This window comes from Phodopus roborovskii, unplaced genomic scaffold (assembly GCF_943737965.1).
Source record: "Phodopus roborovskii unplaced genomic scaffold, PHOROB, whole genome shotgun sequence".
NCBI classification, from domain to species: Eukaryota; Metazoa; Chordata; class Mammalia; order Rodentia; family Cricetidae; genus Phodopus; species Phodopus roborovskii.
The window spans coordinates 543,434-558,525 of record NW_026126962.1 but is presented as its reverse complement, the minus strand read 5'-3'; the positions used below and the strand labels follow the sequence as shown (position 1 = coordinate 558,525).

General features: G+C 45.6%; 1 protein-coding gene across 1 annotated transcript in view; it reads left to right on the top strand.

The window, feature by feature from the left end:
* The first annotated feature begins 5,186 nt into the window (after window positions 1–5,186).
* Cd207 (CD207 molecule) overlaps window positions 5,187–15,092 on the top strand; it is a 32,441-nt gene continuing 22,535 nt past the window's right edge. The window contains exon 1 of the mRNA XM_051175025.1: window positions 5,187–5,200. Coding sequence (XP_051030982.1) covers window positions 5,187–5,200 — 14 coding nt within the window. The remainder of the gene's footprint in view (window positions 5,201–15,092) is intronic.

The following is a 15,092-nucleotide window of genomic DNA, read 5'->3' as shown; positions in this document are numbered from 1 at the left end:
GCAAGCTCCAGAATAGCCTCCATCTGTCAAAATCCTCTATAGACAGGCACATATCTCTGGAGATTGTCGTTTTGTCCTGGACAGTTAAATGTGGCTGGGGATCTCAGAGGTCCTGTTTGGGGCATCTCACCAGGTGGCTTACATCTGTGCACCAGGTGGGCCCAGAATCTAAGCTCTGATTTTCAGCCTAACAGCATCGGAAGATACATTTACATAGCCACTCCTAAGGACCAGGAAGGAAGTTCCTCACCTTGTTCAGCTACAAAACAAAACTATCAACTTCCAGCAAACCAGCAGAGGCACAGCTTGGGCAGGTATGAACTAATTTCACGGTTAAATATTAACCAATTTTAATTTTTAAAGATAGAAACAAACATTTATGAAAAGACTCTAGTTAGGAAGAATATAAGAGGGCAAATTAAGAGTTCCTGAAGACTCAGGCCATCTTTAGCACTCACGTTCTTGCCTCATCTCAGACATAAAACTCCCTCAAAACCAGAAGTGAAGTTGCTGGGTCTGCTCTGGGTCTGCGGGTTTTTCCAGCCTTTCTGGCTTTGGCCGGCCACCAGCTTTCGGCTTACCCTTGCCAGGCCCTCGTCCCTGGCCAGCCACAGTGACTAATGCTCCACTGCACCTCCAGTTTGCCAGATTCGTTGCTGAAGGCTGTGATATTTGTTCGGTTATGATTTATAAAAACGAATTAAATTAAGGGGAGCCAAGAGAAGAGATGTTTGTAGCCGAGGCCGTTTCCTTCGGTGGAGAGCTCGAGCGCCAGTCGGGTATACCGTGCGGAGCCCTGGTGGTGCGCTTCAGAGCTTCCTGAGCCGAGAGTGAGTGGGGGTTGCGGGACCAGCGGGAATTAAAACGTCGAGGAAAGAGTTGGGGTGGGATTAGCGGGTTCAAAAGCAGGTCAGGGGGAGCTAAGCGTGGCGACCAAGTCCCTGCTAGGTCAAGGTCCTTGGCAGGGGCTGGCTCAGGGATCTGCAGGGAGCTGCACAGGCCTGTCCACTGCCTATCCTCGGGGACCGCAGGGCGACGGAACCCCATGCTCTTCTGCGACAATTTCAGAACCCCGTTAGAGCTCCCTAGTAGAGCGTGTGCTCATTTGAAGGACAGAATTTCCTTACTCGTTTACTTTAACATTTTCTCTTTCTTTCTGTGTGAGACACTCAGCAGCTCGCGGCCATCCCCCAGCCCCAGCCGGTGCAATGTTGAGATCACAGGCGTCATTTCTCACTTCCCGCTTCTTTTTAATAGTATCTTTTTTTCTTGGTGGCCGGATAAATATATCGACCCACGCAGGTAAAGTTTTCTTCTCAAGAATCTCTTCCTCCTCCTGGCATCAGTGGCCCAGTGGTTCAAATAGGGGAGGGAGGGCTTCTGACACCAAGCACTCTCTCGAGTGCATCCTGTGGCAACAACACCGAGGGAAAGCTGGGAGTTGGGGCTCTACCGTCTTCTCTTTCCGAAAGAAGCGCTTGTGTGATTTCAAGCCCGGAGCGTTTGGAGGACTGTGGCGATACCGTAGAATTCGAAATCCTGGCCTTGCTGGCGACCTAAGAAAAATTCACAAAGCAGCCAGGATGGCGGAGGGGGAGTAAATTAATCATTAGTGTCTCCACTAGGTAGCCACCTCCAACGTCTCCAGGCGCCACAGCCAGCGCTTGAGTCCTGGCCTCCGCCTTATTTTCTGCCCACCCCACTAAACCCTATCCCCCCCCACCCCCACCCCCCCCCCGTCCCCGCGCTGTGCGGACTGGGGAATGCGCTGGTGGACTTCTGGTTGAAATCCCGGGGTTCTGGAGCCAGTTCGGGCTTAGCTTTTTGGAGAAAGACTGAGTGGACTCCGGCAAAACGATAAGTTTCACATTTCCTATTCTCTGGGACTGAGACCGAGATGGCTTCGAAGAGGCCCGGGCTAGGCTCCTAGGGAATCTGGGGTCCTGAACGTGGAGCGCCGGGCGGCTCCCTTGTCTGTCTGAAAGACTTCCCCCACTGCAGGCCCTGGGTGCCGACGCCGACCTGAGCGCTGCTGACTCGAATTCGATGCACGGCGGCTGATCCTGATGGATCCACTGCCGGAGGTGGACTCGGGTTTAAGTGGAGTCAGTGGATGTGGCTTGGCTCCGAGACACAATGCAAATGTCCTTTAAGGTTCCCAGTTCCACGGAGCCCGGCATCTGTTCACTGGAAAAGCGCTTGGGGCTGAAGACGCAGTCTCTTCATTCTTTACTTGTTTAAAGGAGGCGGGCTTCCCCTCGGTGCTGCTTGCTACCGGCCCAAACCACAAAAATTATGAGACTGAAGGCAAGAAAGCCTCCCACCGCTCTCCTTTGCTCCTGTGTCCTCCCTCCTATATCCCTGCATATCCTTGTTTTTGAATAAATTTACCACGAAAGTTCTGTATGTAGCACTTTCTTTTTTAAAAATAAACTAGTATTTTAAAGGACTTCCTTGAGAGAGAGAGAGAGAGAGAGAGAGAGAGAGAGAGAGAGAGAGAGAGAGAGAGAGAGCGAGCAGATGCTGGTGACGGCAGAAGAGGGCATGGGATCATTTATAGCTGGAGCCAAAGGTAGAGCTCTTAACTTCTGAACCATCCCACTTAATTAGTATTTTAAAAATCCACCTGTTTATTATGCACACCCAAAGGCCTGGAGTCAGAGGACAGTTTTCAGGAAAGGATTCTGTCTGTCCTACCACATGGGTTCTGGGGATGGATCCAGCCATTAGCCTGGTTGGTGACCAGAGCCTTTACCCACTGAGCCATTTCTCTGTCTCTCCTTTATGTATTTGAGGCAAGGTCTGGTGGCCTAGGCTGGGTGCCAGTTCATTATAATCTTGACCTTCTGATCCTTACTTCGGTTATAGACTGGTATCCCACCTCAGGTGTCTGATTTTGGGAAGTCAATAAGTGATCTCAAAGTTCTCCTTTTCAACACCAGTTAATATCCTATTCTACTTTGCTTATCTGCTCAGCTGTAGGCCCCGGGGAAATTCAGTCAGCCAGCACTGCTGAAATAGCTTACAACCAAAGCCAACCTGTCTGCAGCCTTCTCCACCCAGAGCCTTTGAATCATTATTCTGCAGGCTCAACAGCACAGAGAAATCTAACTCTGGGGGTTGCAGAGGGACACACTTATCTCAGAGCACAGGTGGGTTATCTCAGAGCACAGGATGGCCACCCCCTGGCCATCCTGGTCAAGGGACTAGGAAATAGACCTCTTCATCCTGGGGCATTTGCAGAACTGAAGAGTGTTAGAGTATCGTTTTTGTGGTATAGGTTTTGTTGAAAGAGATATTTCCTTCTTGGGAATTGTCTTCTAAGAAGCACTTCCCTCTTTCTTGAGACACAGTCTGGAGTTCAGGCTGGTCTTGTCCTCCTGCCTCTACCATCCAATGCTGGGTGACACTTGTGGCCCCTCTCCAGGCCATTTTGTAAACAACTTAAACATTGAATAAAAGATTTGAATTTTGTCATAATGAGAATATGTATGTGTTGTAAGATTAATTAAAATCAGGACTCCGCAGAGATGCTTACCCTAATTAGTCAGAAGAGTGTAGAGTAGTCTATCTTTGCTCCAGGATCCACCTGGCTGTGGGACAATGTGTGTGTGTATCTAAGCTAAGCCTGGGTGTGGGAACCTTATGTGTATCTAAGCTAAGCTTGACTGTGGGACAAAGTATGTGTCTAAGCTAGACATGGCTGTGGGACAATGTGTATGTGTAAGCTAAGCATGGCTACAGAAACAATGTGTCTGTCTAAGCTATTCTGTTTTTGCAACAAGGTTTAGTTACTCTCCTACAGCTTGGTGGCACTCATCTGTCATCCAGCACTGGGGGGGAGGGAAGGAATTGAGGCAGGAGGTCAGAAGTTCAAGGCCACCATTGGTCACAGAGTACATTTGAAGCTACCCTGGGGGAGATATATCTATATCTGTATGAGAGAGAACTTGAAGGTTGTTCTGCTGGATGGCCTGAATAATAACAACAACAACAACAACAACAACAACAACAACAATAATAGATAGTTTCTTTTGCTGGATTATTCCTCCTCTGTCTCCCCTCCCAAACCACTATGTTTGTTATATCTATCTCTGTTCCCACAAGATATTTGTTGTTTTGCATTTCCATGTCTAAATTTGTGATTGTGGCAATGAGTTTTCTCAGTTATTTTTAGTTTTGATTTTAAGGAAACAAAATTTCAAAGTTATGGAAGTTACCAGAATAGTAGACGGGCTGCAGCACACTGGACTTCTCCACAGCTGTTGCATCCCTTTCTTCCTCCATACCTGAGTCCTTATTCTTCAGGGTTACAGTGTATCTCCCTGTATGAGGATGAATTCACCTGCCTTCCTGCTGGGAACAAAATCAGGACAATTTAACATTGATACAGCCTCCATGTCCTATTCACATTTTGTCAACATCTCAACAATATCCTTTCTATTTTTTTTTTTTTTTTGGACCAGACTTTAATCCAATATTATCCATTACATTCTGTCTTAAAAACTCTTAGTTGATCCTAGTTACAAACACTTTATTTACTTTTTTGTTTGTCTTTGCAACATAATTTTGAAGGACACACCCAATTTTTGCATACATTTTAGATTTTTAATTAACTAATTTTTGAGACAGGTTTTACTATATAGCTCAGACTAGCCTGAAAACTCATGATTTTCCTGCCTCAGTTGCCCCCTGTTTTAGTTTGAGTACCCTGACACAGAAAAGGGTTGTACAAAGAACCCTTGTCTTGATCTATTTGTGCATAAATTGCTGTTACAAGGAAACCAAAGCCCTGGAAATTACTGTGCAGATCCATCTCCTCAGGTCTGAGTGCTGAGATTAAAGGCATTTGACACCATCTTTTATTTTTTGAAACAAGCTTTCATGTAGCCCAGGTTGGGCCTATATTATATAGCCAAGGATGACTTTGAAATTCTGAGCCTTCTGCTTCCACCTCCCAAGTGCTGGGATCACAGGCATGAGTGAGTCCCCACGGCCACTTAGGGCTTTTTGCATACTAGGCAAGCACTCTACCCTCTGAGCCCCTTCCCCTCTTGACTGTTTCCCTTTCCCTATTTTTGTCACCCTTTATCTGGCACGGAGAAACTTGCCCCTCCTGCAGTTGCAGTTCACTGGATTGATTCCCTGCTGTGTAATTACATTTCTGTTATGGCCTCACACTAAGCATGGAGACCGCCAGGTGAGGCTTAGCCTCCCCCCCTACCCCCCCCCCTGGGGTGGGGTTTAGATGCCCACTGTGCAGACAGTTGCTGTGGCACACACTCTTCCTGGCAGTGAAACTGCCCTGGTTTGGCTCCACCTACTGGTTTTTGAGTGGACCTTTCCAGGAGGGAAGAGCAAGAAGCATTGCGTGTTAGGATCACGCCCTCTCCATGAGACTACAGTAAGTCTCTCTTATTGTTCTCCTTCGGGGGGGGGGGGCACAGAAGGGTCCACTCATCCACTCTTTTCACCAAAAAACAAAACAAAACAAAAAAATACCACCACTACAAGCCTCCTCGTCTCCTCGTGCAGATTCCCCTAATCATCCACAGAAAAGAATCTCTGAGATGTTCATACAGGAGCAGAGCACCTGGGGCTAAGACTTCAAGGTATGTGTGTGATTCAGCACTCTATGAGGGCTGTTCTGTCACACTCACTTGCTTCCTACCCACATTCAAGAATATGTTCATATGTGCATATATAAACATATATACATGTTCATATAAGTATATACATGCATATAGATACACACATATTCATATACATATATACATACACATACAAGAAGTGTCTCTACACAAATGTGATGCTGGACACCTACAGGAACCTCACTACTTTTAGTTGTAGATCTCAGCTTGTGGTAGTTACGCCTGGAGGTGTACCACCAAATAGCGCCCAGCCGCAGAGGATCATCTGCTGCAGGACGATATTTGTCGGTACACTTCCGGGCAGAACCGGGATCAGATGGGTCCTCTGCGGCTGGGCACTATTTGGTGGTACACTTCCAGGCGTAACTACCATAAGCTAAGATCTATAACTCATACACACACACACACACACACACACACACACACATATATCCTTGGATGTTGTGGGACTCCATATATAAACCAGGCTGGCCTTGAACTCAAAAGAGACACAGCTGCTTCTTGAGTGGTGGGATTAAAGGGTTGTGATGCCTCACCAGAACCTGTATTTTCCTACTCTTAAGTTTTTAAAATACAAACTTTTCTTTGAGAATTTCAAACGTGTACAATGTATTTTGGTTCTGTTCACCCCTTCTCTCTTTCCTTCGAATCCACCCTCCAGGCCCACAACCCCCCACCTCTGCCTCCAACTTCATGCCACAGCCTCCTCTTTCTCCCCCTTCTTATAGCCTACTGGGCCCAATTACTGCAGTGTACATATTCCTGAGCATGGATCCACCTGGTGGAGCAAGGTCAACTTACCAGGGGCAAAACTCTTAAAGAAGCCCACCCACCCAAATCTCCCTGCCCTAACATTCATCAACTATGAGAACCTTCTCAGCTGGAGGAGGGGCTTGTGATCCTTCCCTCTCCACACTGGGATGCTGACTGGCTTGGTCTTGTCCAGGCAGTCAGGGCTACTGTGAATTCGAGGTCCTGATATGTCCAGAAGACACTGCTTCCTCCTTTTCCTCCCCAGATGTGTACTGTCTTTCTGTCTCTTTTTACAAATGTCCCTGAACCTTGTGTGGGGGGGTGTTGGATATAAATGTTCTATTTGTGGTCACTATTCTTACCTTTTAGACAACTTGAAATTGAAGGAGCTTTCATTGTTGTGTTGGTTCCCCCAATTTCTGGTTATCTTTGGTGATCTCCCAGCATGTCAGTAGCCTTTGGCTTTCTAGGGTTTGAACACTTAGCCACAAAGGGTCTACACAGGTCGGATCGGTCATTTGGTTCTCCAGTTCTTCTCCCCACTACAATGGCTTGAAAAGCTTTTTATCAGCTGTATATAGATCCAAAGCATGTGTGTTATTAAAACATTAAACTATTTTTCTGTGACTGGGCATCCTGAAATCTTTCAGTAGCACAACACACATGTATATATATCATACACATACAAACATATTCATACTTTTATATATTTGTTCCCACACCAGAATTTCTTTGAGTAAATCCCCACAAATGCTGTCTTTAGTATGAGACACACATTAGAAGCCATGGTATTTGACCACAATTATGTATCTGCTCTCATATTTGTAGCAGACAGCAGGCATCCCATCAGGGATGGATTGCTGGGGAGAAAGGCCACAACACTAAGAACTGTCTAGAGATGGGAAGAGTCCTTTAAGCTGGCAGTAGGTGGAGAGGACATCTCCAGGAGAAACCTAGCACATAGTTTGGCTCTGATGTGCAGGCAGTGGTGTAGGAGGCCTCAGCTTCTGGGAAGTGCTCCCTAAGATCCACTGAAGTGAGCCTCTACTGTCAGGAACACTGTCAGCCAGGCATGTGGAGTGTGTAAATGGACCCCACCCAACAAGGAGATTCTTCGCTCACGAGACTGGCAGGCTCCACCATGTATAGTCTGCAAGTTGTGCACAGGCAAGGTGACCACAGTCAGAAAGGTAAAAGGACGAGCTGCTTCTTCAGAGATACTATGTGGGTAGACCTGGTCCTGCCTCCCAGCCACAGTGAGAAGACAGTGCCCAGGGCTCTCTGACCCCAGGATAGCCACATAAAGACACCTAGTAGATATTGTCAAAACTTCTCCATTCCTGAACTATCTCCTGAAGGGGACATGCCCCTTCCCAGCAGTACCCAGGGAGGCAGCCCTGCCTCTTGAAGAAAGTCTCACCCCACACTGCGCTGGGCTATGTTAAGGAATCCTCACAGACTTGGGGTAACGGTGTATTCTTGGGGTGGGCAAGGAGAGGAGTGAAGACTAAGAGAAAGAGATGTTATGCGTCAGTTAAATCATTGATAACACCTGAGTCATCAACCAGCCTTAGTGTCTCATCAGTCTGTTACATTAGTCTATCTGTGTCCCTGTGCCTGCATAATGTCAGCAGTTTCATGTGACCTCCTAACTAAGGTCTTTGCTTTCTTTTTTATTGGACAGGGCAGAAGAAATAAGAGATCCTGCATAGAAATCTTTAACAGGGTTTCTTGTGTGTTTGGTTTTTTTTTTTTTTTTGTTTTTGTTTTTTGTTTTTTGTTTTGTTTTGTTTTGTTTTCAAAGAATTGAACTTTTCTGACTTGAAGTGACCTGAAACACTAAAAAAGGCGAACATTCATGTATCAAATAATACCAGTATGCTGTTTCCAGCATTTAGGGCAGATGTTTGACATATAAGGCTGCTTTCATGTGACTTATTGCTTCCAGTATTTATTACCCTAACACACATGCACACATGCATTTCTCAGGGGTCATGGAAATGGGAGAGCATATAACTGAAGATTAGAGCTATGCACTAACTTAGGTTGTAAAAGCTGATTATAAAAGAAACCCAAGGCAAGTAAGGTTGGGTGTTACATTGTTCTCCTAAAGGCAGGTGAAACAAACTGGCATAGTACCTAGCAGGATAGCAGTCTTAAGTCACCTCAAGGTGTATTATTAACTGGGATGTCAGGTTCTGTAAAAGTTTCAATATTTTAGAATGTAAGAGATGTTTGCATAATAACACATTGCTATAATGGTGTTCCCTGTCTCAGAGTGAACCCCAAAGGCAGTGAAAGAAATGGATGGAGACCTAGGCAGCTGTCTCTTGGGTACTGGGGACTGTGAGGAGGTGGGCTGCCCAGTAGCCAAACATGGGCTTTGAGAGCAGCTCTTCCTTTCTCTGAGCAAAGATTTGAGCCAGAGACTGACAGCCAGTGAGGGCCTGACATCTGTGTCCTTGTCTTGGTTATTTTTCTGTTGCTGTGACAAAACACCATAACCCAGACAACTTACAAATGAGCTTTTATTTTTGCCAGCAGTTCCAGAGGGACAAGAGTTCATCATGGGGCAGACTTAGCAGTAGGCGTTGGCAGCTGGGTATGCATAGCGTTTATCATACACATGGAGCAGAAAGATCAACCAAAAGTGGATGAAGCGTTCTTACTCTTCAAGCCCATCCCAGTGACATACTTCCTCCAGCAAGGCTACACCACCTAAATCTCTCCAAATGGTGCTACCAACTGGGGACCAAGTACTCAAATGCCAGAGACTATAGAGTCCATTTCTCATTCAAATCACCACAATATTCCTTAGCTCTTTGGCTGAATACCAGCTCCCTGAGCAGCCATCTCCCTGAGCAGCACTGTAACAGTGCTATATCCTGGCAGGGCCAAGATGACCAACAAGAGTTATCTACCCAAGGAGCATCTCCTCTTGGAAAGAGACATCCTCAGGAAGTTTTTTCAAACTCCCAAGACAACTGTAAAAGGAGATACTCTTGCTCCCCCTAGTGGAGATATTCTTTCATGCGGAGAGGACTCAGGAAGCTCAATGGACGCTCAAGGCTGCTCTCCAGGGTTGTATAAACAGCACCAATTGCTAGGGAGAGAAGACTTTCTGTGGAGCTGGATGTAAGCTGGGCAGGGAGCACCAGGCTTGCAGCTTTCCTGAGTTGTCACCCATGCTAGGTGGCCTTTCAGTAATGAAAACTGCCTTCAAGGCACCCATGTTCCCATAAGTAATTCCGAAAAACACCTTGGTTCACTAAGGTAGATTTGGGTGGATCAGTCACTTTGATCGTGGTTGGTGGTTATTCAGGATTGAATGGCCCTTCATGTCTCCCCAAAAAGAGTCATAGAGAGATGACTCAGTGCTTAAGAGCACCGACTATTCAGAATGCTTGGTTCAAGTCCCAGAACCCACAAGGTTAGCTTATAACCACTTGCATCTCCAGTTCCAGGGGATCCAGTGCCCTCTGCTAGCCTCCAAAGGCACCAGACATGCATGTGGTGCACAGACATGCATGCAGGCCAAACACCCATACTCAATGAAGAAAACAGGAAAGAAAAGAAAAATGAAAATGATTCCAAATGGTCAAGCTTAGGTTTTTGAGTTCCCTACCCACCCTGTGAGCCCCACTTGCCCACTTAATAGATGGGGGAAGTCAAGGCTCAGATAGTTTAGGTAACTAACTACCTAAACTACAGCCACACAGCCAAGGCAAAGCCAGCTTCCTCTATCACTTGGGCCAGATGCCTACATGTGCTAGCTGTATTGGTGGAGAATGGAGTTGGTAACTTATCTCTCCTGAGGACCAGACATATATTCAGACCCAGATCATTGGGAGTAATTACCCCTGACACTAGCTGCATGGGTGGGTCTCTGAGACCACCATGACCAACAGAATAATAGTCCTGGAGGCCAGAAGACAGTTTGGTTCAGCATGGATTAAGTAGCCAGTGCTGGTTCAAACCTTGGGAGTCTGACCATGAGTAGTTTATCTTAGGCATATTTAAGCACAGAACAATTTGGTGAAACATTTCCTGGTGATAATCAACTTAATTCTGTGTGCACAGAAATCTCAAGACATGACTACATGAAAACTCTTTGTAAAGTACATGTGACATCTTCCACAAAGATGGGTTCTATAGATTTACTATATATGGCACTGTCCATAAAGGTAGACTGACAATGTCATGGTAAGGGTCTAGGGAGGATGAAGATCCAGTGTGGTCTTGGCTACACAGATAATGCAAAGTTCATCAGGCTATTAACCACATCTGTCCCCGGCCTTCCTGGCAGAAAACAGGATATACATCCGCCGCCTTTTTAGAAGGGACAACCTTGCATGTTTAACATTCCTGGTTCCCCTAGTGCTTATCTGTGAGTACAAGGACATCCATACCTCCTATGACTGTCTAGTTTCCCTCTCCTTGACAATCTGACTGGTGCCTGTGAGCTTCCATGCCTGGTGGACCACCTCCTGGAAAGTGGCCACCCACTCCCTGCTGCTCCTTAGTGCACATCACAGGCCCTCTGGGTTGTACTTGAAAATTGATGACCACACCTGCTATGTGTTCCAGGTATACTCTCTCCAATTCCAGATCATCTCAAGGGGTTGGCAGAGAGAGTACCAAATTTTCCTAAGAACATGTTGTTCATTCCAGAAATGTTTTCTGCTTCTCAAAGGACCTGCCTTGACATACTTCCTTGGCTCAAGAACAAACCCTTTTTCTTAATTTATTTGTTTGTTGGTTGGTTTCAAGATAGGGTTTCACTTTGTAGTCCTTGCTGGAATCAAACTTGTAATCCCCTACCTCAGACTCCTGAGTGCTGGGATTACTCACCTATACTACTGTGGATCTGCAGGGGTGTTCCCTACAGTGAGCACTGCCCAGAGCAAATGAACATGCAAAGCTAGAAAGATGAGAAGGGGTGGTGACTGGTCCTTATCAGCGGGACCACAAAAGGAGTAATCCACAGGCTTTTGGTAAAGTTCTTCCAAAAGTCTTGTCTCTTCCTGAGGATGCTTTCCCCAGACTGTGTAGTTCCAATTCAGAGTCCCAGATCATGACAGCTAGACCCAAAAGGATCTTGGAAGGATGCACGAAGGTGGCACAATCAAAATGGAGTCGCCAGTTTTAACCCTAACAACAACAAAGTGAGAAAAGCCAGGGCAGTAGGAAGAAGGGGTTCTTAGACAATCTTACACAAGATTGCCTGGTGTCACAGAGATGTTTCCAAAACTGCAAGCTTCCACAGATGCCACAACCTTCCCTCCACAAGTCCTGCCCAGTCACCCTCCATTTAGCCTCTGCTGGTTGCTACTGCTCATTTGCTACATTACCCCCACTACCTTCACAGACCCAAGAAATGTCATTTTGTCCTACCTGAGGAAAAGGACTTTGTTTCATATAGACACGTATGCCACTTGTGGCCATTGGCCAAGCATGGGGGCTTTGTGGTGTGAGTGGATCTTGCTCCAAGGAAGTACCTGGTTCCAACGGGGTTTCCCTAGCAAGTCACTTGTTTTAAGAATGTGATCATGAGTCACATTCCAGGTGGAGAACTATGCTCATGTCAGGGCATTGTGGTGGTGCTAGTAATTGGGCAGCCAGGTTTCAGTGACTAGCAAAGAGGAACATTTCATCCTGGAGATTACAGACAGAGCCTCCAACCAGCAAAGGTCTGTTACTGATGGGACTGGTGCAAATGGGTCAGGCTAGAGAAATCCCAGGAAGTCAGGGCTCAGGCTAGTATACCTCATCCAGGGGTCTTTGCATCTCTTCTTACTTTATGTCTCCATGATGGCATTTAAGAGTGTCATAGTCTTTTGATCACAAATCTGCAGCCAGTGCCTCTTCTCTGCTCCCTGAAGACTCCCACTGGAGAAAAACCTCTTTATTGGATAGTCTGAGGCCTAAGGAGAAAAACATTTCTGGTCCTGTGTTATGTGTAGGAATAGTGGCCATGTGCAGCTGTGGATTTTGACTTTCAACATCAATTCTATTTTTATGCATTATTTGCCACAAAAAGCTGAAAAACCCATGACAGAGTTAAAACTAGAAAAATGTTTAGCCTTGTATCTGATTTCAGGATCCACATTTCCTTTCCCTGTCTTCTTTCCTTCCTTTTCTCCTAATGCTGCCCTTCTTGTTCATCTACATGTTGTGCTACACACATTTGTTTCTAGGATCACATATGAAGGGGGAACACATGGTTTTTTCTTCTTCTGAGATTGGGTGACCTTGCTTAGTATTCTAAGCTTTGTTTCAAATTTTGTGATTTGCTTTTTTTTTCTTTAGAGTTGAATAGCATTCCATTTTATATATGCACCAGACTTTCACTAACCATCCAATTAACCATCTGTTGATGGACATCCAGGTTGGTCCCATTTCCTTACTATAGTGAATAAAACATCAGTAGATGAAGCTATACAAGTGTCTCTGTGGTAAGGTGTGGGATTCTCTGGCTGTGTGCTCAGGAGCAAAGTAGCTGGATCATATTCTAAAATAACTATGTGTTTTATTTTGTACATATGGAAGTTTGTCTAAATATGTGGATGTCCATCTTGTGCAGCCCTGCTGTCAGTGGAGACCAAAAGAAACTGGGTGTCAGATCTCCTGGAAATGGGGTTATTGGTCATTTGAGCTGCCATATGGGTGGGCACTAGAAACTGAGCCTGGTTCTGAGTCCTCTGCAAGAGCAGCTGGTGATCTTAACTACTAGCCATTTCTCCAGGCTCAAAGTCCATTATTCCGCAAACTTATTGCTTAATAATTTGAATCCTCTATTCTTTTTTTTATTTGTTTGCTTGTTTATTTTTGTTTTTTGTTGTTGTTTTTGTTTGTTTTTTTGAGTAGGGGTTTCTCTATGTAGCCCTGGATGTTCTGGAACTCAATCTGCAGACCAGGCTGGCCTCAAACTCATAGAGATCTGCCTGCCAAGTGCTGGGATTAAAGGAGTGTGCCACTACCGCCTGGCTTCACCTCTGTTCTCAAGTTTTCACTTATTATTCCCTCTCTGAAACCTGGGCAGGTGAGCTTCCCTCATACTTTATTAAAACTATCAGGAAATTGTGAAGGGAAACACCTGCAGATAATCGTACAGGTTTCTGAGAGTGGTGTGCGCCTGGGTAGTTCAATAGTGGCCATCTACAAGACAGTGAGGCTGAGATCCCTGCAGTTCCCATGTAATGCTTAAAGGCCTAGAGCTCCCTGGAGAGTTCAGGCTGGAAAGATGAAGGGGTCCAATGTCCACAGAGGACAGTGGCAGCAACGATAGACTCACCTGGTAGAGGTAGAGAGGTGACACGGATTTTTCCACCCTCTTTATATCTGAGCCACCCATTAGGAGGGTGAAACTTACCTCATCAGTCCATTCTCTAGAACAGTGGTTCTCAACCTGTGGGTCATGACCCCTTACAGGTCATATATCAGATATTTATATCCTGAATATCAGATATTTATATTATGATTCATAACATTAGCAAAGTTACAGTTATAAAGTAGCAACAAAATAATGTTATGATGGGGGGGGGGTCTGTAGAGAGCCACCGGTGCCATTCCCGAAGATGGTGCAGGTTTCCTGTCCGTAAGCCAGCAAGGCGCGGATGTGCGATCCACGTCATGGGGTGACCGTTACGACCGTTGCAGGCTGCAACTGTCAGTAACGGACACAGCTCCTCTATATAAGCAGAGCCCCTTTTCCTCCTCGGGGTCTTCCCTCAACTTGCTGTAATGAGTCGCGCAATAAACATAGCTGCAGAAGAATCCTGTCGTTGAGCGTCGTTCTTGCAGGCAAGGCGATAGCGCTTGACAGGGGTCACCATAACATGAGGAACTGTATTAAACGGTTTCAAGCATTAGGGAGGTTGAGAACACTGGTATACAGGATTCATGCGCTTACAGACACTCCCAGAGGTGTGTTTCCTTTACATTAAAATATTTTATTATTATTATCATCATCATCGTCAATCTTATTATTTTTGTATGTGTGTCTGTGTGTGTGTGTGATAGATAAATGATAGATAGATAGATAGATAGATAGATAGATAGATAGATAGATAGATAGTGTTAAGGAGGCAGGGGTTTGCTTGTTTTTGATGTGCTGTGTATTCCAGGCTAGCTGGGAGTTTCTCTTGTCTTGCTATAGGGATGCTGGGATTACAGATATGTGCCACCACATCTGACCTTTTTTATGTGGGTTCTGGGGATGGACTCAGGTCATTAGGCTTACATATCAAGCACTTTTACCCACTGAGTCATCTCACTGGTTTTCATAGGAGTGTAAATCTTGTCAAGTTGACAACCCCCACAGATGTATGACTGGGATCTCATGGTCTTGGTGGCACTACTTGAGAAAGGTCTCTGGGTTTGGGCTTAGGTTTAACTGCCAGCACAAAGCTGAACATTTTTTTGCCTATTCTAAGCTCCAGGAAACTCAATCTGATTACCAAGCCAGATCTTTGTGGTCAGTGGCCAAGTAAATTCACCAAACTGCATGTGAGGCCTGAGGAAGCACAGTGTTTGTGATTCATGTGCACAGTGTAACTAACTATACACTGACACCAGCTCTCATTCTATCATTTCTCAAGGAGGTGACTCTGGCTCAGAGCAATGTGACATCTGAATGAATGGATGACAGGACACTTGTCAAAGGACACTTGTCAAAGCTCCTGCTGT